Consider the following 26,907-nt stretch of genomic DNA (forward strand, 5'->3'; position numbering starts at 1 on the left):
ACAGAAAAAGAAATGGCAGAACACATTACTCTGGAAGAAAGCTAACCATCCAGGAATGACGTGTAGTAAAATGAGAATGAAGTGGTCTCCCACATCCTGCTGGAAAGTAAGCTACGACTTTAGAAAAGGAGCATGATCTCAACAGGGATGAAGAAAATATACGTGAAGGCTTTCAGTCAAACGCCCAAGGTCAGAGACTGACATTAGACATTTGAAGTCTGGGTTTACATAGATTCACGTGCCAAACGATACAGTCTCCACATGTGGTAACCTAAGTCCTGGCCAGCCTCTTGCAAGTCAAACTTGTTTTTAACACAGAGAAGTAGTCTCTGTGTTCATTTTAAGCAAACTGCAAAATTTTTAAAATGTCAAAATCTTGAAAGCACTTAATATTCAACAATTCCTATTCAACAATTTCATAAGTTTTGTGCACAACTGCTGCACCCACAGCATGTCGAAGTTCTTGGGTCAGGGATCAAACCTGACCCGAGCCACAGGAGTGACAAGGCTGAACCCTTAATCATTATGCCAACAGGGAACTCCTACACAAATTATTTTAAGGATCACCTTCAATACTGTACTTTCGAATTATGATTATTAAAGTTTTAAATATGGTATTGTTCAAAATGAAGGTTTATTTTTGTTTTAGCACACCACACGTTTCAATCCACAGCCCATGGTCCTCGGCCATGTTACCTGACTTGATGAATTCTGTACAGTCTGCTGCTGTATCACATGCTGAGCTGTGCTAATGGGTCCAGCATTCATTCCACTTTGAATCTGGTTATTTTGAACAACTTGGCCTTGCATACTTATAGATGTGAGCTGCTGAAGATTTGATGGATTTCCAGAAGAAAGCTGAACAGAACCAAAATTCAATCCAGGGGTTGACTGCTGTAAAAACATCTTTAAAAATAAAGAACACATTAAAATGATCTTTTTAAATTAAAAAGAATGAGTATTAAAAAAGAAAGCAAAACAGCTATAAATTAAGTTTAAAGAGCAAATATCAAGACAACTAAGTCATTCTGAATGAACAATGAGCAATAAGCAATTACTGAATAAAATGTGATACCTCACTTTCATTCTTCCAGTCACCCTCACACTATCATGTTTCCAAATTTCAGAAAAAGTATTGCAAATTTTAAAACCTTCACTTGATTGACATTTTACATGTTGGAGATTATTGTATCAGAGACCCTAACTCAGAGCTACTCAAAGGTCTGCAGACAGGGGTGGGGGACTCGGCATCATTCATCACTAAAAAAGCATGGCATTAAACAGGAGTAGTTTTCACTTCAAGTTTCCTTTTACCAAATTCCTAGTCTCTTCAGATAAGCATAACTTTAGAGTGGCCCTGCTGCTGGACCAAAGAGACTAATTTGAATCATTCCTACTGGCATGTTATTGTAAAAAGACTGAAGACTATTTTGTAAATTCGGTAGCTACATGTACCTAAAAGTCTATGTAACATATTATTTTGCTATTATGGATTTAAACTTACTAAAAATGCAACTGAGATGACTTTAACATGGAGAAACAAGGATGTGGATGGAGACACTCTCAGAATGAATTATCTTTCGAGACTGTAAATGCAAAATCATACTGAGTATAACCAATAAGTATTTATGGAACTAAACTGATGAAATGTATCTTTGGCACCACGTGTTTCATTAAACAAGACTGTTTCCTATGAATCTAAAATGTGACAGCATGCTTTGCTTGTATTCAAATATAACCAACCTGCAGCCCTTGACCATGGACCATTTGAAGTTGTTCCTGAATTTTTCTTAATTCTTCTTGTTGCCGATGAATATTTGCCTCTATCATCCGTGTCCGTTGCTCCAACTGGTCTTTCAGATGCTGCATGGCTCCTAACTGAGCTGAGAACTGAAACTGAAGTATTGTGAATGGAAAGTGTAAAATCTCTGAGAAGCACTTCTCCCAGTTGTACACGGTGAAGCTAAGCAGTGTATCGTGAGATAAGAATGTTTTGCCACTTATTCATGTACTGCCTCTCAGCTCCTAAGTCACCTCTTGGCTCGGCTTTGGGACACTGGATTGGACCCTGTAAGTACAAGCAGTCCCATCAGCAGAAGATGCTGAGGGATGCCGCAAATGAGGTGCTCGTCTTTCTGGTCCTGCTGCTCTCCTTCCAGCTCTTACACCACGGGGCGCGCCCTACAGAGAATCAGCTGCGCTCCAGCCTCACTAGCATCGTAGTGGGTGGCTTCTCGGCAGGTGGTCCCACTCTCCAGCCCTGGTCCATGCACCTCAGTCAGAGTGTCTATCATCCAGTGGCTCCAGCCACAGCGGCCCCAGTAGGGCCTGATCCTCAGCCTGGCCTGGCCTGACCTGGAGGAGCAGCAGTTTAGGGGGGGCCTCCCAAGCTGCTCCTCCTTGGCTGCTCTCTACACCCAGCATCCCTACGGTCTTCAAAACTCAGAATAAAAATCTGACAGATAACCAAGCATAATATTTTTATCCTTCTTTTCACCTGAAACTGTTCTCAGACAAGTATGAAACCTAGGCTTTTTAAGACTAAGCAATTATAAATGAATGAATGCATCTGTGAATGAAAAGCACAGTTATTCTATTTCCAGAGTAAGAAAAGGTTTTCAATCTTACTAATTTGTTTCACCTGCATTCTAGGTAGCTCATTTACTACTGCTTGAAATCTAGCTACACTTGGTGACTCACCATTTCTTAAGTCTCTCTCTCTCTCTCTATATATATATATATACACACGTATGTGTAAGTTCATTTACTTATTTCCAGGAATATTCAGTACAGGATACAGTGTAAGAGCAGAAAGAATTTCACTTTATTAGAAATCTGTCTAAATCTTGAAACTGTCTCCTACAATGCATCCAAAAGTGACAAATGCCCCTCAAAAGCTTTTTTATTACTTATCTTCAAAAGTTTGCACTGAGAATAGTGAATATTACTTTTCAAAGAATATAACTCAGGGAGTTCCCCTTGTGGCGCAGCGGAAACAAATCCGACTAGCATCCATGAGAATGCAGGTTCGATCCGTGGCCTCACTCAGTGGGTTAAGGATCTGGTGTTGCTATAGCTGTGGTGTAGGCCGGCAGCTGCAGCTCCAATTCAACCCCGGCCTAGGAACTTCCATATGTCATGGGTGCAGCCCTAAAAAGAAAACACAAAAACAAAGAATACAACTCTGACTTATGAAGATGACAGTAATCAGATCATATGTTAGAGTATACTGGGTGTGAGAAAATATTACAAATTATATTTATGCTATACTAATATAGTTTATCCTAACTAAAGTTATTTATATCTTTAGGTAAACATTCCACTGTCACCATTGAAAGGATTTCTACTAAGTGCAAATAAGAAAATAAAAATAAACACAGAATACAGAATGTTAAGAAAATCATAGAGCTAAGAAGCAAAGTGCTTGGCTTGTCATTGAAAGAAATATGAAACTTGAAACTTAACATTTTGACACAACAGATACTGTTTATTTCATGAATATATATGTTAAGAAATTCTTATTCAATATCTGTTTAGAAATTCTTATTCAGTATCTTGAGATTAATGAACTAATAATACTGAAAATATATCAAATATTTACATTAAAATCTGTTACATTTCAGAATAGAAAGCATTTGAGGACTCAATAAATAGCTGATAAAAACTACTGCAACTCCAATAACACTGTCTTCTTATAAATACCTCATACAATCATATGTTGTTAGAAGTTGAGATTATGACATTTAGGTAATTTATAACATTGTCGATATACTTGTATAAGTGTCATAATATATACTAGCTATAATTATACATGTATAATTTAAATAATCATATAAGAAAAAGGTATTTTTAGAAAAATATTGTTTTTACCTATTGTTAACTATCACTATTTGAAACGAAGATACTGTTAAAGTTAATTTAAGATTATTTTTAGTACAACTTATTAGTATTTTTAACATGTCTAAGGTTCTGAATGAGTGAAGAATCATAAATTAAAAGTCACAACGTTATAATCAAACATGTGGCTTCTGTAATACCTCCCCTCTGTCATGCTAGTTTTTGTATTGAGGCCTCCTGTGGGACTCAGTTCCAGCAACAATTCCTCCAGAAAGTCCTCTTTCACTTCTTTAGGCCACATGAAGTATCCATCTAACATGCTCTTATCTCAGTCTTTTATCTTGAACTGACTGTGTAACACTGTATTCTAGTTGTCATTTTACCTCTAGATAATAATAAAGTCTCTTAGTAGAGATAAATTTGTACCGCCAGCACCTGTGATATCTGCTAATACAAGGAACTCAATAAATGTCCTGGATATGAACAAATGAAAAAGTACATAAATAAAATTACTCACTTCTTCCAACACCCACAGGAAGAACCAAATGAACAGCTGTATTTCACCTTTAACAGCTTACCGTCTACAGTGTTTCTCAGCAGGGATTAAGCAAGACAATTCTGTGTTGTGCACAGCTGTCATGCACCCTCAAAGACAGCATTCCTGGCCCTTGCCTACGAAAGGGCCAGTGATACCCTAACCTCACTCAGAAATATCCCCAGGTAGTCTAAATGCCCACAGGTGAGATTTACTGCATCTGTATTTTTAAAAATCTCTAGTAGCTTAAAAACAATTTGAAATTTTAAAATACTTAACTGAAACAAACAAAAATACCTGAGAGATGCCTTGTGGAACTGATACATTTGCAGCTTGAGACATCACTGGCTGTGTTAATGATTGACCAACAGACTGGGAATTTAGGGACTAGAAGCAAAATAAAAAATGATTGGGGTGACAATCACTCCCGCACACGACCACTTGCACCAGAAGCATCACCACGGCGTCTTACAAGCGAATCCCAAGCAGCCCACGCCTTTCAGGCTGCGCACCGGCATGTGCCCTCTAAGCTGGAAAGGCCTTCTCCCCACTCATCTTTTTGTCTTCCAAGGCGTCAGCCACATTACCTTGCTGGCTGGACTTCACTAAAGTGATTGGTATTTGAAATTAGATATAAAATAGCTCTAAATTATCAGCTTTTCATAACTGAATAAAATCTAACATTTTCACCTGAAAAATAATGAAAAGGATCAGTATGTCTGACAACTACTTCACAGAAAAAACCTTAAGTGTTATATATCAACAACTATTTCAAAATTTATAGAAAAGGGATAATTAATAAATGAATTTCTCAAGATTTGGGTGATTTTCCCCTTCAGTAAAACCTTCCGTCAGAAGAGCGTACCTGACCACCAAGCGAGGGCCTCCTTGGTACCATCTTCTCATGGGCTGGCAGATGCTGCCTGGGAGGGGTGCTCGTGTCTGCTGGGATCTTTGTTGGTGTTGCTGAGGTTCATCAACAAAAACAGAATAGCATTAGTACTTTAACATATACGATCTTAAAAAAACAATCTCAAAATGCATTTCAGTGGATAAAAGTGTTTTTGAGTTTTTTTAAATTATTCGATAAAAGGAAAGTCTGACAAAAAGATTAATTTTAATTACTCATTTTTTAAGGACAAAAACATTATCTGAAATAGGAAAACTTCCACTATAAAAATGGTTACCATGTTAGTAGATGCAAACTATTCCATTTAGAATGGATAAGCAATGAGGTTCTACTGTATAGCACAGACAACTCAATCCAGTCTCTTGGGAGAAACCACAATAAAAAATAATATAAGAAAAGGAATATGGGAGTTCCCGTCGTGGCGCAGTGGTTAACGAATCCGACTAGGAACCATGAGGCTGCGGGTTCGGTCCCTGCCCTTGCTCAGTGGGTCAACGATCCGGCGTTGCCGTGAGCTGTGGTGTAGGCTGCAGATGCGGCTCGGATCCCGCGTTGCTGTGGCTCTGGCGTAGGCCGGTGGCTACAGCTCCGATTCAACCCCTAGCCTGGGAACCTCCATATGCCGCAGGAGCGGCCCAAGAAATAGCAGCAACAACAACAACAACAAAAAGACAAAGGACAAAAAAAAAAGAAAAGGAATATATACACAAATGTCTGACCAGAGCAGAATGCTGTACAACAGAAACTGGCACAACACTGTAAATCAACTATACTTTAATTCAAAATGTAAAAAAAAAGGTTACAATTCAATAGTTTAAAAAAAAAAAAACTAGTAAAAAATAGCCTAAGGACCTGAATAGATAATTTTCTAAAGAAGATATACAGATGGACAGCCAGGATATGAAATAATACTCAATATCCTAATCATCAGGGACGTGCAAATCAAAACCATGATCAGATCACCTCTACCTCTCAACATGGCTATCATCAAAAAATCAAAAGACGAGTGTTGTCAAGAGTGTGGAGAAAGCGGAGCCCTGCACACTGTTGGTAGAGATGAGAAATGGTGCAGCTGCTGTAGAAAACAATAGATCATTTCTCAAAAAAAGTTAAAAATAGAACGACCTCCCAACAGAGGGAGTTGTGGCTCAGCAAGTTAAGAACCTAACGTAGCATCCGTGAGGATGTGGGTTCGATCCCCAGCCCCACTCCATGGATTAAGGATCCACTGTTGATGCAAGCTGGGCATAGGTTACAGATGCAGCTCAGATCCAGGGTTGCTGTGGCTGTGGTGTAGGCCAGGAGATGCAGCTCTGATTCAACTGCTAGCCTGAGAACTTCCATATGCTGCAGGTGAGGCTCTTATAAAAAAAAAAAAAAAAAGAAAAAAAAAAGAACTACCATACATGATCCTGCAAACCCATATCTGAGTATTTATCCAAAGTAATTGATATCAGAATCTCAAAGAGATACTAGCACTCCAGTGTTGATGGCAGCACTATTCACAATAGCCAAGATACAGAAATGCCTGGATGTCTACCGACAGGTGAATGAACTAACCAAATGCAGTGTACACATACAATGAAGTATTGCTATTCAAACTGAAAAGGGAAGGACGTTCTGCAGTCTGTGACGAGGGTGACTCTTGAGGACATTATGCTGAGCGAAATGAGCCAATGACAGCCAAGTACTGCATGACTCCATCACATGAGATTTTTCTCAAAGAGTCAAATTCACTGAATCAAAGAGCACAAAGGCGACTGCCAAGGGCCAGGGGACAGGGAAATGGGGAGTTACTAATCAGCTGGCATAATGCTTCAGAGAAGCACAATGAATACGCTCCAGAAATCTGCAGTACACCACTGTACCTACAGTCAACAAGTACACATTGTACACTTAAAAATTTAAGAGGGTAACAGATCTTATTCTAAGTGTTCTTACCACAGTAAGATAACATTTTTTTTAAGCAGAGAAATGACTATAATAGGGAAAAATTTTTTTCCCTAAGATCTCAGAAATTCTAGCCACGGTGCTAAGTGGTTCAAACAACCCTCTTTTCCTTATTACATGTTTTAATACTCTGAGAAATAAAAGTGCTAAACTCTTTGTAAAAAATTAAAAAGTATACTAATTTAATGACAATTATACAAACCTTCATAAAGACAAAATACACACAAAACACTTTCGAAAAGCGAACTTAAAGAACACTTACCGGCTCTACCAATAAAAAAGGAATTACTGTAAGTTCTGCTTTCTTTTTGAAGGATAATCAAAAATAGTACCAACATTGCCACCCACCTACCTATTTTAAAGGCTACTTTATAAACTTAATTCTTTGCTTAAAGGTAAGCAATGTGCCTCTTGTCCCCTGGGAAGGTTAACTCCTTAGGAACTGATGAAAAATGCTGATACGAGTAACACAAACAAGGGAGAAGCACTCTCTTCAGAGCATGTCTGCTTTCAGCTAGGGCACACTCACAGGCAGAGTCTGAGACGGCTGTGTGTGAGGACTTCCTCGAACTCCGTGAGGAAGCGGACGGAGTCGGGCTGCGGTCAAACCTTTCCAACGCTTCCTTGAGACTGATTGTACTTATACGATTATCAGACCCAGAATCTTGGCTCTAAGGAGACAAACAAAATAAATGTTTTCTTGTTCAGTTCAGAGATCCCTAAATCAGCAATATTGCTTGCTAATCCCTCCTCCTTAAAATCAGTTTTTACCCATAACAAGACAAGTGTACCTATATGATATTAGGTAAAGAGATGAACATTTATATTTTTATAGCCAGAAAGTTTTGGTTTCATTCTCTATGTAAAGAAACAACAGATGCAAGGGAATTAAGTTTTTAGACTTTTACTTTATACCACATGTAAAAATTAACTCAAAATGAATCAGACCTAAACATTAAGAACTAAAACTGTGGAAAGGCACCATGGAATGGGAGGAAACATTTGTAAATCGTTTATGTGATAAGGAATTAATACCCAGAATATATAAAAAGCTCCAACTACTAAAAGCAAAAAATAAATAATCCCTCCCAACAAACAATCCAATTAAAATATATGCAAAGGTCTTGCATAGACATTTCTCCAAAGAAGATACATAAGTGGCCAGTAAATATATAAAAAGGATGCTTAATACTATTGATCATTAGAGAAATGCAAATCAAAACCAAGAAACACCATTTCACATTCATCAGGATGGCTTTTATCAAAAAAAATAGAGGAGTTCCTGTCGTGGCGCAGTGGTTAACAAATCTGAGTAGGAACCATGAGGTTTTGGGTTCAATCCCTGCCCTTGCTCAGTGGGTTAAGGATCCGGGGTTGCTGTGAGCTGTGGTGTAGGCTGCAGATGTGGCTCTGATCCTGCGTTGCTGTGGCTCTGGCATAGGCCGGTGGCTACAGCTCGGATTAGACCCCTAGCCTGGGAACTCCATATCCCACAGGAGTGGCCCCAGAAAAGGCAAAAAGACCAAAAAAAAAAAAAGGAAAATTGGCTCATTTCACTCAGCATAATGTCCTCAAGAGTTGCCTGTGTCACAGACTGCAGAACATCCTTCCCTTTTCAGTTTGAATAGCAATACTTCACTGCATGTATACGCCGCATTTGGTTAGTCCATTCAGCTGCTGGTAGACATTTACACATTTCTGTGTCTTGGCTATTGTGAATAGTGCTGCACTGAACACTGGAGTGCTAGTATTTCCCCGAGATTCTGATTTCAATTACTTTGGATAAATACTCAGATGTGGGCTTGCTGGATGATATACAGTAGTTTTTATTTTTATTTTTTAATGTTGGCAAGGATACGGAGAAATTGGAACTCCTGTGCAGTGTTGGCAAGAACGTAAAATAGCACAGCTACTACTGAAAACAGTGTAACAGTTCCTCAAAAAATTAAATACGGAACTACCATATGAGTCAGCAATTCCATTTCTGGGTATATCCTTAAAAGAACTGAAAGCAGGGACTCAAATAGCTATTTGCACAGCCATATTCATAGCAGCATTGATCAGAATAGCCAAAAACAATTCAAGTATCCATCGATGTGGTATACACACAGTTGAGTATTATTCAGGCTTTACAAGGAAATCCTGACACATGCTACAATATGGACGAACCGTGAGGGTCTTTTGCCAAGTGAAATAAGCCAGTCAGACAAATACTACATGGTTCCACTTATGAGGTACCTACATGAGTCAGAAGCATATCAGTGGCTGCCAGGGCTGGAGAGAGGAGGGTCTGGGAGGTACTAGTGAATAGGTATAGAGCTTCAGCTTGGAAAGACCAAAATTTTGGTGATGGATGGTAGTTATGCTTCACAACAGTGTGAATGTACATTTAATGCCACTGAACTGTACACTTAAAATTGGTTAAGATGGTTAATTTTATGTATATTTCACATCAGGAAAAAAAAGTGGAAAAAAAAAAAAAAAAACCCAACAGAATAACGATGACACTTTAGTTTATAGATGAAGTACTCTAAGCATCTCTGGAACTCAGTATTTCCCTGCTCAAAATCTCCTTTACTCCACTGACCCGTACAGACAAGTCCCCCACATCTCTCCTGGGCTCTCTATGGTTCCTCATCTTTGATAAACTTCTTCCTCCACTCTACCTTGTTCAATCACTGCACCTGTCATTACCAGATACTGTAGCACCTCTAAAAGCAGAAATTAAAACCCCACTTTAAACCATACTTCCCTAAGGTTTCCAGCTCACCTGCTCAGACATTCCTTTGGAAACAATTAAAGTCAACCTAAAATGCATACTCAACACTGAACAGAAACACTGTGTTTCTAGCAGGCTCACTTTCCTACTCTTGACAATTATTCCACACCTTTCGTGTTGCTTTTAAACTTCTTTTCCCCCTCTTTCAACTGACAGCCTTGCTTTAAATAGATGAGAACATCTAACATCACCAAACATCCAACTGCCTACTGACACAGCAGGTATGCAAATACAGCCATCTTTTCTGTCCGCCTCATTACAGCAGAAGCGTGTTCAGAATGAGGGCCCATCAAGGCCCTCCATGTGCAGCAGTGAACTAGGAACAACTCCCTGTTCTCCTCTCTAACTGCCTAGGAGCAGACGCATGTATACACATACACACATGCACTACATATATATACCACACCTACATTCATACACACACATATAAACACATACATCCACACATCCATATACACGCATAAGTATATACACACATGCATACACACACATCCACATCCATACATATACACACATGCACATCTGCACCCACACATACATACACACATACATATACATACATACACAAACACATCCACATACATATACACATCCACACATACTGCAAACACATACACACACACATATATACACATATCCACACACACATACATATGTACACACACACACACATACATGTACACACAAACAATGATCTCGAAGTAACGTATACCACAAGAAAAGAGGTGACATGGCAATGCCATTTCTCCTGCACACCCTCTATCTCCATCTCCAAACCAAGATCCCCAGTCTAAATGCCCATGGGGAACCCAATCCCTCCAACAACCGCTAAGTGAGCCTGGAAACACAATCTGCCTAGGGTGACCCTTGAGATGACCGAGGGCCACTGACACCCTGACTGCAGCCTTGGGGACAGACCCCAGGCTGACATCCTGACTACAGCGTTGGGGACAGATCCTGGGCTGACACCCTGACTGCAGCCTCAAGACCAATTTTGAAGCAGAGGCCCAGCTAAACTGGGTCTGCATTCTTGACTCACAAAAACTGTGAAACGATGTATGTGTGTTATTTCACACCATTAAGTTCTGTTACACAGCATTAGGTAGCTAACAGACTACTTCTACCTGAAAAAAAGAAAAGAGAAACCATAGTTCAAAATCTGACTATAACTTTCCAAGCCATGAGTTAATGCTCAGTTTTACTATTCCCTGATTTGGGGATATCACCTATCAGATAAGGATGTCTGAGAAATGACATCTGTAATTCACAGAAAAACCTGTCAGAGCCTAGCACATTCTAATAAATGTAAGTTTAAATCTGTGATCATACAAGTCTCTCATATAATTATCACTAAACAGCAGATCAAATCTTTTTTTTTTTAAGCTGCACCCGCAGCATATGGAAGCTCTCAGGCCAGGGACTGAACCCGAGCCGCAGCTGTGGCAATGCCGGCTCTCTCAACCCACTGTGCTGGGCTGGGAGTCAAACCCGCACCTCTGTAGCCACCTGAGCCCCTGCAGTAGGATTCTCAACCAAATGCGCCATCGTGGGAACTCCCTCACATCTTTTTTAGAAGCTTCAAAATAGTAATTTTAGTACAAAAATACATAGTGAAGTATAATGATAATCCTGTCACAAGTGAGGAAATGAAATATTTGCAAAATAACTTTCCTATAAATTACTGAGTCCTATCTATCACAGGGAAGAAATAAAATGATTTTAAAAAGCGGTAAGATACATACTTTGTCAGCAGCTGTCTCCGGAAGAGACTCTTCAATGCCAAGTTCTCGTCGTCTTTCAGCCCTAACTTCCGCATAACTACAAACGGAAAAAAATTTCAGTGTTTGATCATTCATTTAAAATACTGCAGAGGTGCAACCATTTAGCACTTATGTGTCTTATTTGTTCATTCCTAACTCCAGACTATTTTTTATGCACCACACAAACCTAAAACATAGCTATAGTACACTATCTTAATTCAAATTCCATTTTTCTAGATACCTCAAAAATTTTACGTTGCTACTGTAACTAATGTGTAACTACGCAGAACTTAAAAGGAATTAAGTAAAGGAAGAGTATACTTTACCTAATCTGGTTCTCTTTTTACATGGCTGACTGTCGTACATAAAAGACAGTTACAGAGTTCCTATCATGGCTCAGCAGAAACGAATAAGACTAGCAGCCATGAGGATGCAAGTTCAACCCCTGGCCTCACTCAGTGGGTTAAGGATCAGGTGTTAGCGTAGGGTGCAGATGCGGCTCGGATCTGGCGTTGCTGTGGCTGTGGTGTAGGCTGGTGGCTACAGCTCCAATTGGACCCCTCCCTAGCCTGGGAACTTTCATATGCCAAGGGTGCAGCCTTAAAGAGACAGAAAAAAAAGACAGTTACAACATCTGCTCTAAATCATAAAATTTATGTCAGGAATTATTTATCTCTATATACCTGTATTCTATTTCTATATAATGCCTTTAAGTAAATCTAATAAGTTTAATATCGAAAATGGGGGAAAAATCACTTTGTACTTCATAGAAAATCAAATATAAAAATTACAAGAATCACTACTGGTGTTTCTGTAATTCAGAAATTCTATATAAGAACTATTACCTTACTACGGTGTGAGTACAAACAATAAACTCTGGCCTTGAATTCCACTGATGATAAGTGATATAATAGTGAGTCTGAAGCCAAATCCATTGTTGTCCTTTAGTCAGGAACCTATAATAACATGATTTGCCTTTCCCGTACTGCATTACTAAGAAAAAAAAAGATATTTTTTGATTCATATTATTATATTTTTAGCCAAAAAGTATCATCCATATTTAAGTCTACATACACAAGTCTTCTTCTGGCTTTTCAATAATATATAGTATATAAATTATAAAAAATGCTATTCTGTAGAGACAGCTTAAAGTCCCAAGCAATTATCCTATCTTCCACAGTACCCAACTTATAGCCAGTTATTGCTGATCTTAGATACTTTTCATACACGGTAACTTTCCAAATACTCAAGAACAAATGATTCATCTACTGACTTTCTCCTGCCAAGATATACAGAGAGTAACAGCAGTGTGTACTCAGAACTGAGTTCTCCCCCCTGACCCAGGCACAGGCATCTCTGAGCCATTCAATTCTAAACCTTAACCCAAACCAGAACAACTTAATTATTTAAAGTAACTGAGAAGTAAAGTAATTTCCAAAACATTCTCTGTAGATTTTAAGTTCTGAAGCTTTTTAACAGATACTAAGCAAAAAAATGGATTTGTGGTTAAACTAACTTGGGAAACTCTGTTAAAACAAGTCTTCTCAAAACCCTGAGTATGCTAGTGTATGTCAAGATTCTGGAGATGGCGAGATAGGCATTGATCATGAACTCTTACTAGGCTTCCTTGACTATAAAATCCATTTTTTTACTGACCGGCATTCAGTGGAACAAACCTTAGAAAATGCTGGTCAGAATCATCACTCTCTCTCGCTCACGATTAATGAGGAAATCAAGATCTACAGACTTGAAACTTCTGGTCCAAAATTACCTAGCTACTTAATAACAGTGTCAGATCTTTTTAATACATCACGGAGCAATACTGCCCATATGAATTGAGGTAAAGAACGTTTCTTTTGTGAAATAATAACTTACTCTGAAAATCTTCCGTACAGTAGATACTACATAACATGCTTTATTTTCAGAGAGAAAGGTTTATGAGACCAGACTAAGACATTATGGGAGTTCCCCTCATGGCTGAGTGGTAATGAACCCAACCAGCATCCATGAAGACACAGGTTTGATCCCTGGCCTCGCTCAGTGGGTTAAGGATCCAACATTGCCATGAGCTGTGGTGTAGGCCAGCAGCTGCAGCTCCAATTTGACCCCTAGCCTGAGAACCTCCATATGCCACGGGTGTGGCCCTAGAAAAGACAAAAAAAAAAAAAAAAAAAAGACATTATGAAAGTATCTTAAATATGTAATTAAGCTTTAGAGGACACCCAAAAGGATTTGGGGAGTAGGATCAGAGAGGCAAATAAAAGCTATCATTAAAACAAACTTCTGAAATGAAGAATAAATAGCAAGTGGCAAAGGGGTTGGTCTAGATTCTTTTTTTTTTAAGAGATAGCAACTGTTTAAGGGAGGGGAGCTTACATGTCTGAAGCAGGGTCCTGGAGCCACACCCTATCACGCGTGGAGTTCATAGCTGCAGGCTTCTCTCTAGTCTAGATTTCAAGCCCATCTCTGCCACCAGTGAGTTATGGGACTGTAAGTCAGCAAGTTAGCCTCACTGTGCCTCTGCTTACCAGCGGAGATGCTAACAGCATGTACTTTCTACAGCTGTGGTGATGAATAACAGAGCTGAATATGTAAACTGTTTATAACAGGGCAAAACGAGATGAAAATGTTCCTACTGCTAATATAATAATGGTAGGTAACATTAATGAAGTGCTCACTGTGAGTTTTCTAAGAGATTCTTTAAATGTGTACCTATCTCCTGGGCAGACTTACACGCCTGAAAATAAAAATTTATGGAATCGTGTTCTAATATATATATATATGTATATATATATTTATTTAATTTATTTCGTCTTTTCTAGGGCCGCACCCGCAGCATATGGAGGCTCCCAGGTTAGGGGTCTAATCAGAGCTGTAGCCACCGGCCTACGCCAGAGCCACAGCAACACAGGATCCAAACCGCGTCTGCAACCTACAGCACAGCTTACAACAACGCCGGATCCTTAACCCACTGAGTGAGGCCAGGGACCGAACCCGCAGCCTCATGGTTCCTAGTCGGGTTTGTTAACCACTGCACCACGACGGAAACTCCTCATGTTCTAATATTTTGACATACTATTGCAATTTTCAAAGGGATCTACTTCTCTTACTCTAGCTGTAGAGCTTATACACTTCAAAACAAAGTTAATTAGATGCCATATTATAAGTAGTACTTACTACTGTAGACAGAAATGTATAAAATACAAGTTTCACTCAGACTTGATGTAGGACTCCTACTGGAATGAAATAAGATTTTCCAATACATTTCTAAGACACAAAAATATTTCTAGGTCTGCAGCTTACCACCTTCTATTGCCACGATAGTTAGAAATTAAAAAGTTATGGTCACCGGAAACGTTCAAATCTACTTACAGTGCTCATGACATTTTGCCAGGTTTTCTAGGTCATCCACATGATAATAATCATAGCCTGATGTTCCCAGAACTTCAAATGGCAAATACCCTATTATGGGTGGGGCCCTAAATTACATATAAAACAATCAATATTAGGACTTTTTCCATAATGAAAAATACTCAACTAGAAATCAATTTTGGGAGGAACTTTTATTTTTTTTTTTAGATGGATAATGAATTTTTTTTAGATGGATAATGAATCGTAATGAACTGAGCATCTTGATTAGAAAAAGTTTCTTTGAAATTGATAAATTTCAAGAATTATAATATGATTATTACCTTTTTATAGAATTTTAAAATGGAGTTACCTGTGATCCAGAAATAGAAACTTCCATTCTAAACTATGTCTAGATGTAAACTCTTCATTAGGTTCTTCAACAGTGCACATTTCCTACAAATAAATAATTAAAATTTAGAAATATTTTTTCTGTGTCCTTGGCAGAGTCTTAAATATTGTTAGCTGTAAAGGTCATTATTAGCTAACTTTTCCCTAGATATTTTTTTCATGTTTTTATTTTCTAGTTCCAAGGAAGGTGGCAGCAAACAGATACAGGTTTCTGGGGAGTACCTCTGACTCCACATTCTCTGTTCACTCACATGCCTGTAAACTCTAATTCTGAAGTTAGATCATTCTCCTGAATCAGAGTTCTCTATTTCTAACTGCCTGGATGTTTCCCCACACCTCAAACTCAGATGTGTCCAAAAACGAACGAACTACCACCTTTTTCCTCACCCCAGATACACATCGCTCCACCATATTGCAGGCATGCCTGCGCTGTGCCCCTGAGTCTAGAAATTGATAGTCACAACATACTCACTCTCACCTTTCACCATCTAAATGACCACAACCAAATACTTTCAACTTCACCTTCTAAGTTTTTAAAAAAGCTATTCTATCCCTCCACGTTCAGGATCTTAGTCTAGACCCTAGACCCTTACCATCAGCTTGGCTCACATTATCGCCAAAGTGTCTCCAAACAGGTCTCCCTGACCTTCAACTCATCTTTATTCTGGCCACCTTTACTTTACAAATACTCAAATATGATTACCTAAGTTCCCTGCTTGAAAACCTTAAGGGTTCCTCATCCCATTAGGATAAATCTATACTCTGCAGTAAGGAGAAACAAACAAGAGCAAAGGAGACACACCTCACTGCTGGCCTCTGCTTATTTTTCTAATCTCATCTCCCACCGTCCCTAGCCACTCTGCACACACAGTAACCCAAGACTCTGGTCTTTCTCAGCCATGTATTCCAGCCTGCCTCAGTGTCCTTGAATGACCTTCTGTAGCACAAGGCAGTGATTAAGAGCTTGGGCTCTGAGAGAAAAAAGAACTAGAATCTATCTCAGTAGCTGTGACTTTGACCAAGTAAGTTTACTTCCCTGAGCCTCAGTTTCCTGGTGATCACACCAGCATTTATGAGAATTAAGTGAGATAATGCATGCAAAACATACAGCATGTGGTAAGCACTCGATAAACACGTTAGCCACTGCTATTATTTCCTAAGATCAAAACAAGCATAGTAAGACTGGTTTAAGGTCTTCTAATTGCTAATTCAGGACTTTGTCCTATTAAATGCTGTTTCCCTATATTTCAAATCTTAGCCTGGCTTATTTCCAGCCATTTTCCAGTGACTGAGGTCTTTCATTTCCCCACCTTCCTACTCATCATCTGCATCCTAGGTCCAGGATATAAAAATAAATTATTTAACTGAAATTTAAAATTGAAAAGGTGTATTAAATGTAGTAAAAAGCCACTTAAGTATTTCAAAAGAAAATTTCAATACCAATCTTTAAAATTATCTGGATTTTTGGCCTTTCCCCTTTAATGTAGCTATGAACTGTACAAAAAAATGCATCTTAAAATGTTTCACAATGGAGTTGCCACTGGGTTAAGGATCCAACTACAATGACTTGGGTCACTGCAGAGGTGCAGGTTTGCTCCCTGGCCTGGCACAGTGGGTTAAAGGATCTGGCATGGCCGCAGCTGTGGTGCAGGTCGCAGCTGCAGCTGGGATTTGATCCCTGGCTCAGGAACTTCCATGTGCTACAGGTGCAGGGAAAAAAAAAAAAGTTTTCAGTAGCAGGACAGTGGTGCTATACAACCATGGGTTACCTATAAAGGGTATATATTTTAAAATTACATAATTTAATCATGCCTTGATAACTCATTATTTGCTTCAAAAATATGATCACATACATACTGACTGACTCATGGCCACTACTTCAATGTTTATAGGCAGTTCCTGGAAACAACAAAATTATGCAACAGATAGTCCTCATTATATGAAATGAAACCACTTTGGGAAATAAAATTAGAAACATACCTTGATGAACTGAGGTGTAGCTAATCTGACAGTAGCTACAAAACAAACTCTATCTTCATAAGAAGGCCTGTGTGTGCGTGGTGTCATTCCTTCAAAACCATTGTGTGCTGAGGTGGATACTGGAGCAATGAAGAAATGAGTACCCTTAGTTACTCCAGTAAAATCTGATTGTTACTGATATTCCGATAGCTCTAAAAGCTTAAACGAATACAAGTGAAAATACATTGTAAGAGAACCACTTTAACTCACCACTGTTTAAAGATTTGAAATTTCCTATAAATTTCACATATTCATAAGTAGATGGTTCCTTTGGGTCTATTGTTCCTCGAAGCATATGACAACAAAATTCTAACTGATTTTTTGCTGCAATAGAAAAACATGACATATTTGTGATCACGATGAATGATCTATCACATAAAATAAGATTATAATAGTTGAAGTTTAAAATCGTTTTCTCCAGCAGAGGGTCCTCAATGACATTTTATTATAGTTCACAAAGCAGAGATGATCTGCTTGATCTCATACTGTATTCTTAATAAAGACAATGGATCTTCCCACATAAGCAATACTCCTCTATTTTTATCTGTCCTTTCTTCTCATCCTCCACTTTCATTTCCAGAAAGGCTCTGCTTCCTATTCCCAAGCTACCACTTCCACCCCTGCCCTGACCAGGGTCACACATACCACTGGTACCTGTTCCTTAAGCATCCACACACATGCTTTTCTTTGGGTTTTTACTTTCTTTCTTTCTTTTTTTTTTTTTGGTCTTTTTGCCTTCTCTAAGGCTGCTCCCGCAGCATATGGAGGTTCCCAGGCGAGGGATCTAATCAGAGCTGTAGCTGCCAGCCTACGCCAGAGCCACAGCAACATGGAATCCGAGCCACGTCTGCCACCTACACCACAGCTCATGTCAACACTGGATCCTTAACACACTGAGCGAGGCCAGGGATTGAACCCGCAACCTCATGGTTCCTAGTTGGATTCATTAACCACTGAGCCACGATGGGAACTCCTTTACTTTCTGTTTTTAAATCTGCCCAGGTCTTTCCATCACAAACATAAAAAAGGGTTTTTCATGCTATGCTTTTTAGTAACACAGACCTCCTTCCTTTTCATTATGTGCTCCAGTTTCCACATATTCATTTCTCTCAACTTCATGCACTACAGCTTTTGCCCTCACACTTCTATAAAACTGCTCTTCTAAAATTCAGCAACATTTGTATTAACTTCAATGGTCTTTCCTCATTGTTTCTACCTCTTCTTAAAACTCACATCTTTATTCCCTAGTACCAAACTTATCTTCCTACCATATTGATTATTTCTCTCTCTTCTGCTAATCAGTCTTCGAACTGTGGGCATTTACTAAAGTTCTTTTGATCATAATCTATAATACTTGATAAACTTACCATAATTGATAAACTTTTTCACTTGTAAACCTCTCTCCCCAAACCTAACATTTTTATGTAAGATAAAGTCTCATATCACTATATGACTTCAGCACATTTCTACTAGATTGTCCCATCAATAACTTAAAAACTCAAAATAGTTTGAGGTGACTTCATCCCTCTCTCTTTCTAAGCCAGCTGTCTTTTCCCTTTGTCCCGCGTATGCTTATCTCCTTAGTTAGAAATCATATCAATTTGGTCTCTTCTCTATCACCAGCTCGCAAACTAAGAATCAGGATCTGCTACTTATGTCACCAGGGAAGCTCTCATGAGTCACTTTTTCCAACTGAGCAGACAGTACCACCAACTCAGTCCAGATGTGATTACTCTGCATCTCTTTGGCAACTGCAAAAATGTGTTCTCCACACTTATACACTCTAGCCTCTCAGACTCAATCCTGCCTACTTCTCCTGGGCTACTTCCATTGTTATTATTTCAACATGCAAGAACTGCCTTCCCTCGCAGCATCAAACTCATCCTCTTTGGTCATTAGCACAAATGGCTTTACCATCAAACTCAGCACTTTCAACCTCTAACTGCCTTCTTCCTAAAATCTTCCCTACTGCTGATCCTAGTTCCTTGGTCACCTGTGTCTAACACCAAGTACTACTGAATTTAAAGACTCCACACATACACGCATGCGTTCCTCTCCATCCTTACTTCCACTGCTATCTATCGGTCTGGTCATTTTTCAAAATTTTTCACCGGAGAGATTTTCCCTTCAGATCTCAAAACTATCCAAATCATCCTTCACTGACTCCTCACTACAGAAAAAATAAAAACCAAACTGTTTATGATGAACTATTAGGCCCTATTCCCTTTTCTAGACACGAAGCACATCATGGGTACCACCTCACCCTTACTATGGCCCAAATGACCTATTTATAGAATCCTGAATTTTCCAAGCAATTTCCCCTCTGTTTTAAAACATGTTTACTCCTTTGGCATGAAATATATGCTGTTCGCCTATGGAAATAGCTTTTTCTGTCTATCAGTTCTTTAAGCCTTAGGTCGGCAAGTCATTTAATTAAGGCTTTTCTCTCTTTTTTTTCTTTTTTTGTCTTTTTGCTATTTCTTGGGCCACTCCCACAGCATATGGAGGTTCCCAGGCTAGGGGTCGAATTGGAGCTGTAGCCACCGGCCTACGCCAGAGGCATAGCAACGTGGGATCCGAGCCGCGTCTGCGACCTACACCACAGCTCACGGCAACGCCGGATCCTTAACCCACTGAGCAAGGGCAGGGACCGAACCCGCAATCTCATGGTTCCTAGTCGGATTCGTTAACCACTGCGCCACGACGGGAACTTCAGGCTTTTCTCTATTGCAAAGTACTGTTACCATCCTTCCCTCTGATCTTGGAAACGAAGCCCAAGGTCTGTCTTTGTGCCATGGTTCTCACTCCGTCTCCGGCCAAGGCTGCCCATGTGAAGGTCTCTAAAGCACACTCTCTTTTGTCTACCTCTCCAATTCTTCCCTCCCCACTCTACATATTTACCTTGACCCCTGACTTCAAATACTGTTTACAGGCATATAACTGGCCTCCGTATTGTTATACCCCACCACATCTTTCTTTTAGGTCAAAGACAGGGTAGTCTCTTGGTCATGGCCATAAGAACTGGATTTATAAACAATTATAAGCATCAAATGGATTCTGCTGGTCTCCAGTTCTTCTCAACTTCTTTTGATAGGCTATCTATCCCTATCAAAGATGACTATTCATACATTTCAGTTCCTGAACAGTTAGGGTGCTATAGAATTTATCTATCCCTATCAAAGTGACTATTCATACATCTTAGTTCCTGAATGGTTAGAGTGCTACAAAATTTGAAGAGTCAAAATACAAAGAACCTTCAAAATGATGAATGTCAGTATTACCAGAAAAGTCAAAATTTTTAAATCATGGAAAAAGTGGTTAAAGAAGACATCTAGTAACAATGGCTAAATGTAGTGCTATAGTAATATTTTCACGTAATTTCAGTGTATTTTACCAGAGCCAGGACCTAATTTTACCTTCCAAGAAAAATAGAAGAATGAGATACTCTGGTCAATTTGTCCAATTTTTCTCAGAGTATACACTTAGTAATGTGGGGACTATTCTTGGCACTTTTATAATATGGCACATTACATATATCCAATACATTATTGTTTCATGCTGTCTAATTAATCAAGCAAATGATTTCCTTTACTAAGTATTTTTTTTTAAATACAGAAGTTTTGTCCCACAGTTTCTGCATTCAGTTGGTGAGTGATGGTGAAAATGAGAATGCTTAATTTTTTCCTCATTAAATACCTAAGATTTTATATGAAAATTAATAAAATATATTGCCAGGAGGTCCCCTTGTGGCTCAGCAGTAACAAACACGACTGGTATCCATGAGGACGCAGGTTTGATCCCTGACCTCACTCAGTGCATTAAGGATCCCGCATTGCCATGAGCTGTGGTGTAGGGTGCAAATGGGGCTCGAATCCCATGTTGCTGTGGCCATGGTGTAGGCCAGCAGCCACGGCTCTGATTCGACCCCTAGCCTGGGAACCTCCATATGCCGCAATTGCAGCACTAAAAAGCAACAACAACAAAAAAAAGAATATATTGTTAAATTCCATTTATATGTAAAGTACAGTTTTATGGCATATTATAACAAAAAATGAGATTTCAATGTATTCTGGAATAGAGTTCACACTTTTAATATGGTCATAATTCCACCATATGTATATATATTTAATTTTTAATATGGTATCTGGTTGATGCTATGTGTTTAATTAAACTTATCTATGTTTGTCAAAAACTACAAAAAGAGAAGAACAATGCAAACGAATCTGTTTAACTTTTTGCTTAACAGCTACTACTTACATTTTAAATACTCAGGGGTTAAGGAGTCACTTTCCAGAAGATGGGTAGAGAGTATTTTATAAACCTCTGAATGTTCGCCCTCTGGGATAAAATTAAATACACTTTGATCCACAAGATCAGACTGAAAAAGAAGTTTTAAAAAATTAAATAATTATAGTGGTTCAAGAAACATTTATTTTAAAAGTACATAATCATTCTTAAAACATCAGATGAGCATATGGTTAACTTTCAATTATATGTAAAAGCTAATAAATGTCAAGTTAGGAGCACAACTCCAAAAACAAGAGCAGGTGAAGAAGGCTAGCATGGACCTCAGAACCTCTGATAATAGCGTCATCTGATCCACAACCACTAAGACCTCTGAAAGTCTGACAAATTATTGATAAAGGCGAATTTCACCAAACTTGAACATTTAAAATAGAACAGGACTACGAAAGTTGACTAAAAGAATTTGTGGCCACAGGATGTAGCCTTGGCATACAGCCCAGCCTCTGGGAGTTACGTTATGGTGAGAGCACGACAATGAAGGGACATGGGAGCAGCCGTGGGCTACAGAAGGAGAAAACCTGACTTTGGTGCCATTTCAATTGTCCAATGTGTCCTTTTTTTATTTCATCTTTTTCAGCCATCTACCCTGTAGCCTGCTGTCAAAAAGCCATGCTTTAAGCTAAGCACCCTCCCCTGCAAAAGGCAAGTGGTGTGTTAAGCATTATACTCCTCACTCAAATACAGTGCTAATGAACAGCAGTGATCTGACAAACAGCAGGGTGCCCACAACGTCAGGCCTGTGGAATCAAAGGTAAGACAGTGCTGTCATAAAAACCAATGACAACAAAACTTCAGTAACTGCACACTGCCTGCCAAGTCTGTTCCTCTCCACTGATTTCTCTACATTTCCAGACTCCTCGGTGGGTCCTGGGTTACTGAAGTGCCATCTCCAAGGCTGTCTCTTTCATGGGGAGAGAGCACAAAAAGTGAAAAGAAGCCCTGAAGACTGGGCTAAGGGTTCCTAACAAGTCCCGCTTTTATTTTGTTTGAATTTTAAACATTGTAAAGACTGTTAAAAACAAAATTAAAAAAACCTCAAAGGATAACACAAACACAGAAAGCCCCCAGGGATGGAGAAGGTGGGGAGGATGGCTGCACTCTCCTCGAAGCTGCACACTGATGCTTCCTTCTCCAGACCCCAAGGTCCACCCGACTCATGTTTGTAGCCTCCATCTCTCAAATTTCCTTTGCTTCAAACAAATTATCTCAACTGCATGATCCAAGTAAAAATAATAAAGTTCCTTTAGTACTTACTACTCACATCCTTCATTTCCCATCAAAAACACTGAATCATGTTTTAATCTCTATTTAATTCTCACAGGTAAATTAAAGTGCCCATCTCTCACACCTATATCCCACCCTTCAAATCACTTTGCATCAAGTGATTATTTGTACAGTAAATGATTTTGAATTAAGGAGGTATTTGATAAAGCCTTAAGGGGTAACCACACCAAAAATGTATTAGCATTTTAATAAAGATTTTTTGTGAATGTCTGAAAAGTCTCAAGAACAGGCAAAATGAACTAAAAATTAAGGCATGAACAAAAAAAGCTAGAAAATTGCCTTTTATTAAAATATCCAAATATAGGCATTGATATTAATATGAAAATAGTCTTGATAGAAAAGACACCTACTTGGAGAACTAAAACTCATTTTGGAGATGATTATAGTTTCCTACTATTATTTACTTTTACTGACAATTTCCTCTATTATTTCAGGAAACTGTGATTTGACTATGTTACTCTTGCCTTTCTATCTCTAAATTCACAGAGAAAAGAATGTGGTCATCTGGAATACAGAGGGGCATGACCATGACCACCACGCTTCCCTGACCTCAATAATCTGCAATCTCAGAAGGAGTAGGCAACTATTCACTCTGTGTGAACCTCTCAGGTATAGCTACCACAGTTCAGACCCTCAAAAAGCTGCTTACACTTGATGCTGCCACATCGTCTGCTCAGTTCCCAAGAACAAAACAGAGCTAATAAGAGGGCAGCTCTCTGGATCCTTCAGTCTCCCTCACTTGCTGTCATGAAGAAGAAATGTCAATCCAGCTGACGGTCATATGATACAAATCAATAGGCTGTTTTTTCCCCACATTAGGTCAATGGGACCATCTAGTGGAAATTACTAACTATTATTACCAGTTATCTTTTCCCTCAGGGAGAAAACTGTCAGTTAAACAAGTAACTGCTGTAAACAGCACCTGCTCAGATGGGACAGAAAGCTCCTCCAGAAACACAGCACGTCTATGCTGGCTATTTATTACACATTCCTAAACAGCTAGGGTCCTCATGGACATGCCTAAGGAACAAAAGTTCTGGCCCTAGCAAATAAGCTTTATCTGCTTATTTCAAAGATTTATCTTCTCAGTAAAGATACTTGCAGGAGTTCCCATCGTGGCTCAATGGTTAATGAATCCGACTAGGAACCATGAGGTTGCGGGCTCAATCCCTGGCTTTGCCTAGTGGGTTAAGGATCCGGCGTTGCTGTGGCTGTGGTGTAGGCTTGGCAGCTACAGCTCCGATTAGACCCCTAGCCTGGGAACCTCCATATGCCATGGGTGCGGCCCTAGAAAAGACAAAACAAAAAACAAACAAACAAAAAACTTGCAAATAATTATATAACTATTCCAAAAAATTCTAAATCATTACTTCCACATTTATACCAAAGGTTGTACTGACTTTCTTAAAACACACTTATATTTATATTTCAAAATTATTGAGAAGAGTAGAAAAGGAAAGGCTCATCTAGAATCCTAACAGTGGCACTTTCAGTCCTGGACTCTGTTAGGCTCTAACATGGTCATTCTTCTTCCATCCTATATTACATGGTAACAAATTTAATATATTCACTTCTCAAGAACACATTTAAGTAATCTTAAATCGTGAGGAAACGAAACTTAAATTGTAAAAGTTTACAAATTTTAAGTTCCCAGTAAAGAAACTCAACTTTTTGTCTTGGCACTTCCACTAAATTGCTGCATAATTAGGTCCAATTTCTCTAGGTTTTATGTGTGCTTCTGACAAACATAAAGGAGCTGGGCTAAGGATGTCTAAAATTTCTTCTGGCACTGAGGTGATATGACCCCATAATTTTATCATAGAAAGCCGTATCAGGAAAAATTTCCATAAATTTCTTTTTCTGATTATTAGGCACAAATAGGTTAAATGTACCTAAATTAATTTTATAAGTATATATAGCATGACAAAGTTAAGAAAAAAGTTATTGAATCAGTCTTGGAATTTTAAATTTAACTTAATTTAATTTTTATTTTTTTGTCTTTTGTCTTTTTAGGGCCGCACCCAAGGCATATGGACGTTCCCAGGCTAGGGGTCAAATTGGAGCTAAAGCTGCCGGCCTACACCAGAGCCACAGCAACGCCAGATCTGAGCGGAGTCTGCGACCTACACCACAGCTCATGGCAATGCCAGATCCTTACCCTCAAGCTCATGGTTCCTAGTCGGATTAGTTTCCACTGCGCCATAGCGGGGACTCCTAAATCTAATTTTAAATTTAAGTCAGATTTAAAATTAAGTTTTAAGTCACATTAAATACTGATTAAGATGGCAAATTATAATTTAATAGAATTGAATTAAATTCTATTAAACACTAGAGCCTACATCTAGAGATCTGATAATGTTTCTTCTCTGCACAAGAGCCAAAATTCTATTTTAGACCAAAAAATACAAAAGGGACACCACCATTTTAAACCTTTTGTTTAGCATCTGTTACAGTTTATTAATGATAAGCCAAAACAGAAAATCACCTATTTTTTCCCCTATTGTGTTTGACCCTAAACAAATTTTATTTTCTCAAAACACATTGTGTTTTTGTTTTCAAGCCATCAAATAACATACAATACAGCAATGTCAGTGATGTGAAGGACAGTATCCACTGTACCTGGAGGACAGATTTTTGGGGGTTTTTTTTTGGGGGGGGGGTTGCATGCAGAAGTTCTAAGGCCAGGGATCAAACCTGTGCTAAAGCCATGACAATACCAGATCCTTAACCCACTATGCCACAAGGTAACTCCTGAAGAGCAGTTTTAAAAATCTGTTTTAATGAAGGATACTATTAACTCAGTATGGAATGGAATGAAATGAAATGGGTCTGTAAGATCAGCAGCAATCTCCTCTGCCCCCAAATTCACCTGCCAGTCTATATGCTTTAGTTGACGCAAAAATTTAAAAGATCCAGAAGATGTTAAATTAACAGAGGAAACTGGGTGGGACATATAGGAACTCTTTACTATCGAAATAGTTCTAAAAGTTAGAAGTCTAAAAGAAAATCCAGGAGGGAATGGGAGGTAGAGAGGGTTTTCATTGAGGGAAGAATGTTAATAATCAACCTCCTGGATCTCAACTAGATCTGCTATAAACATGGTGTCTATTTCAAAATGCATGTAAACACCCCTCATGAAAGATCCAACCCCAGTGTGCCACTAGCAAGGAATTTTTAAAACAGCTACATCAAACTGACTTTCTTACACTCAGTAATTACCAAGCACCTCTGAGGAAGGAGCCAGAGTACAGAGTCCCTGCAGTGAGGAGGCTGACACCTACTGTAATTACCCATATAGACAGAAGAGGCTGAACCTACCATAATTATCTGCGCAGACAGGAGAGTACCATTCACTCTAAGCGTAATGATGGCAGTATGTATCAGCTAACACAAGAACGCGTCTAATCCTAAATGGAGTCCTGAGCAAGTAGCCAAGAGGCAGGCAAAAAGTGTGACTGCACTGCAAATTTTGCTCTGATTACAACTAAATTAAAGATTATACAGGTTCTATAAATATATAACTGAAAGAAAAACCAATACAATTGGCTATGGTTTAAAATTAAAAGCATATAATTATACTTGAAATTATTCCATACTATTTTTTTAAATTGCAGTATATTTGTATACTTGTATATTTGAAACTAGTGTTACTAGTTTCAAGTATACAACATAATGATTCAATACTTTTAATAGATTATACTCCATTTAAAGATATTATAAAAGATAGCTATGATTCCTTCTGCTGTACAATACATTCTTGTTGCTCATT

At 38.7% G+C, this 26,907-nt stretch overlaps 1 protein-coding gene across 18 annotated transcripts in view; it reads right to left on the reverse strand.

The window, feature by feature from the left end:
- Positions 1-26,907, reverse strand: part of CLOCK (clock circadian regulator) — a 116,870-nt gene that overhangs the window by 11,148 nt on the left and 78,815 nt on the right. For 13 of the 18 annotated variants that reach the window (XM_021101324.1, XM_021101326.1, XM_021101333.1 and 10 more), the window contains 12 exons: positions 21,807-21,927; positions 17,760-17,873; positions 17,511-17,629; positions 15,493-15,575; positions 15,144-15,250; positions 12,617-12,764; positions 11,754-11,829; positions 7,762-7,903; positions 5,238-5,338; positions 4,670-4,759; positions 1,744-1,896; positions 697-906 (listed from right to left, as the gene is read on the reverse strand). In XM_021101324.1, coding sequence (XP_020956983.1) covers positions 697-906; positions 1,744-1,896; positions 4,670-4,759; positions 5,238-5,338; positions 7,762-7,903; positions 11,754-11,829; positions 12,617-12,764; positions 15,144-15,250; positions 15,493-15,575; positions 17,511-17,629; positions 17,760-17,873; positions 21,807-21,927 — 1,464 coding nt within the window. The remainder of the gene's footprint in view (positions 1-696; positions 907-1,743; positions 1,897-4,669; positions 4,760-5,237; positions 5,339-7,761; positions 7,904-11,753; positions 11,830-12,616; positions 12,765-15,143; positions 15,251-15,492; positions 15,576-17,510; positions 17,630-17,759; positions 17,874-21,806; positions 21,928-26,907) is intronic. The other 5 variants (XM_021101329.1, XM_021101335.1, XM_021101327.1 and 2 more) reach the window with 1 other exon arrangement.

This window comes from Sus scrofa, chromosome 8 (genome assembly GCF_000003025.6).
Source record: "Sus scrofa isolate TJ Tabasco breed Duroc chromosome 8, Sscrofa11.1, whole genome shotgun sequence".
In the NCBI taxonomy this organism is placed as follows: domain Eukaryota; kingdom Metazoa; phylum Chordata; class Mammalia; order Artiodactyla; family Suidae; genus Sus; species Sus scrofa.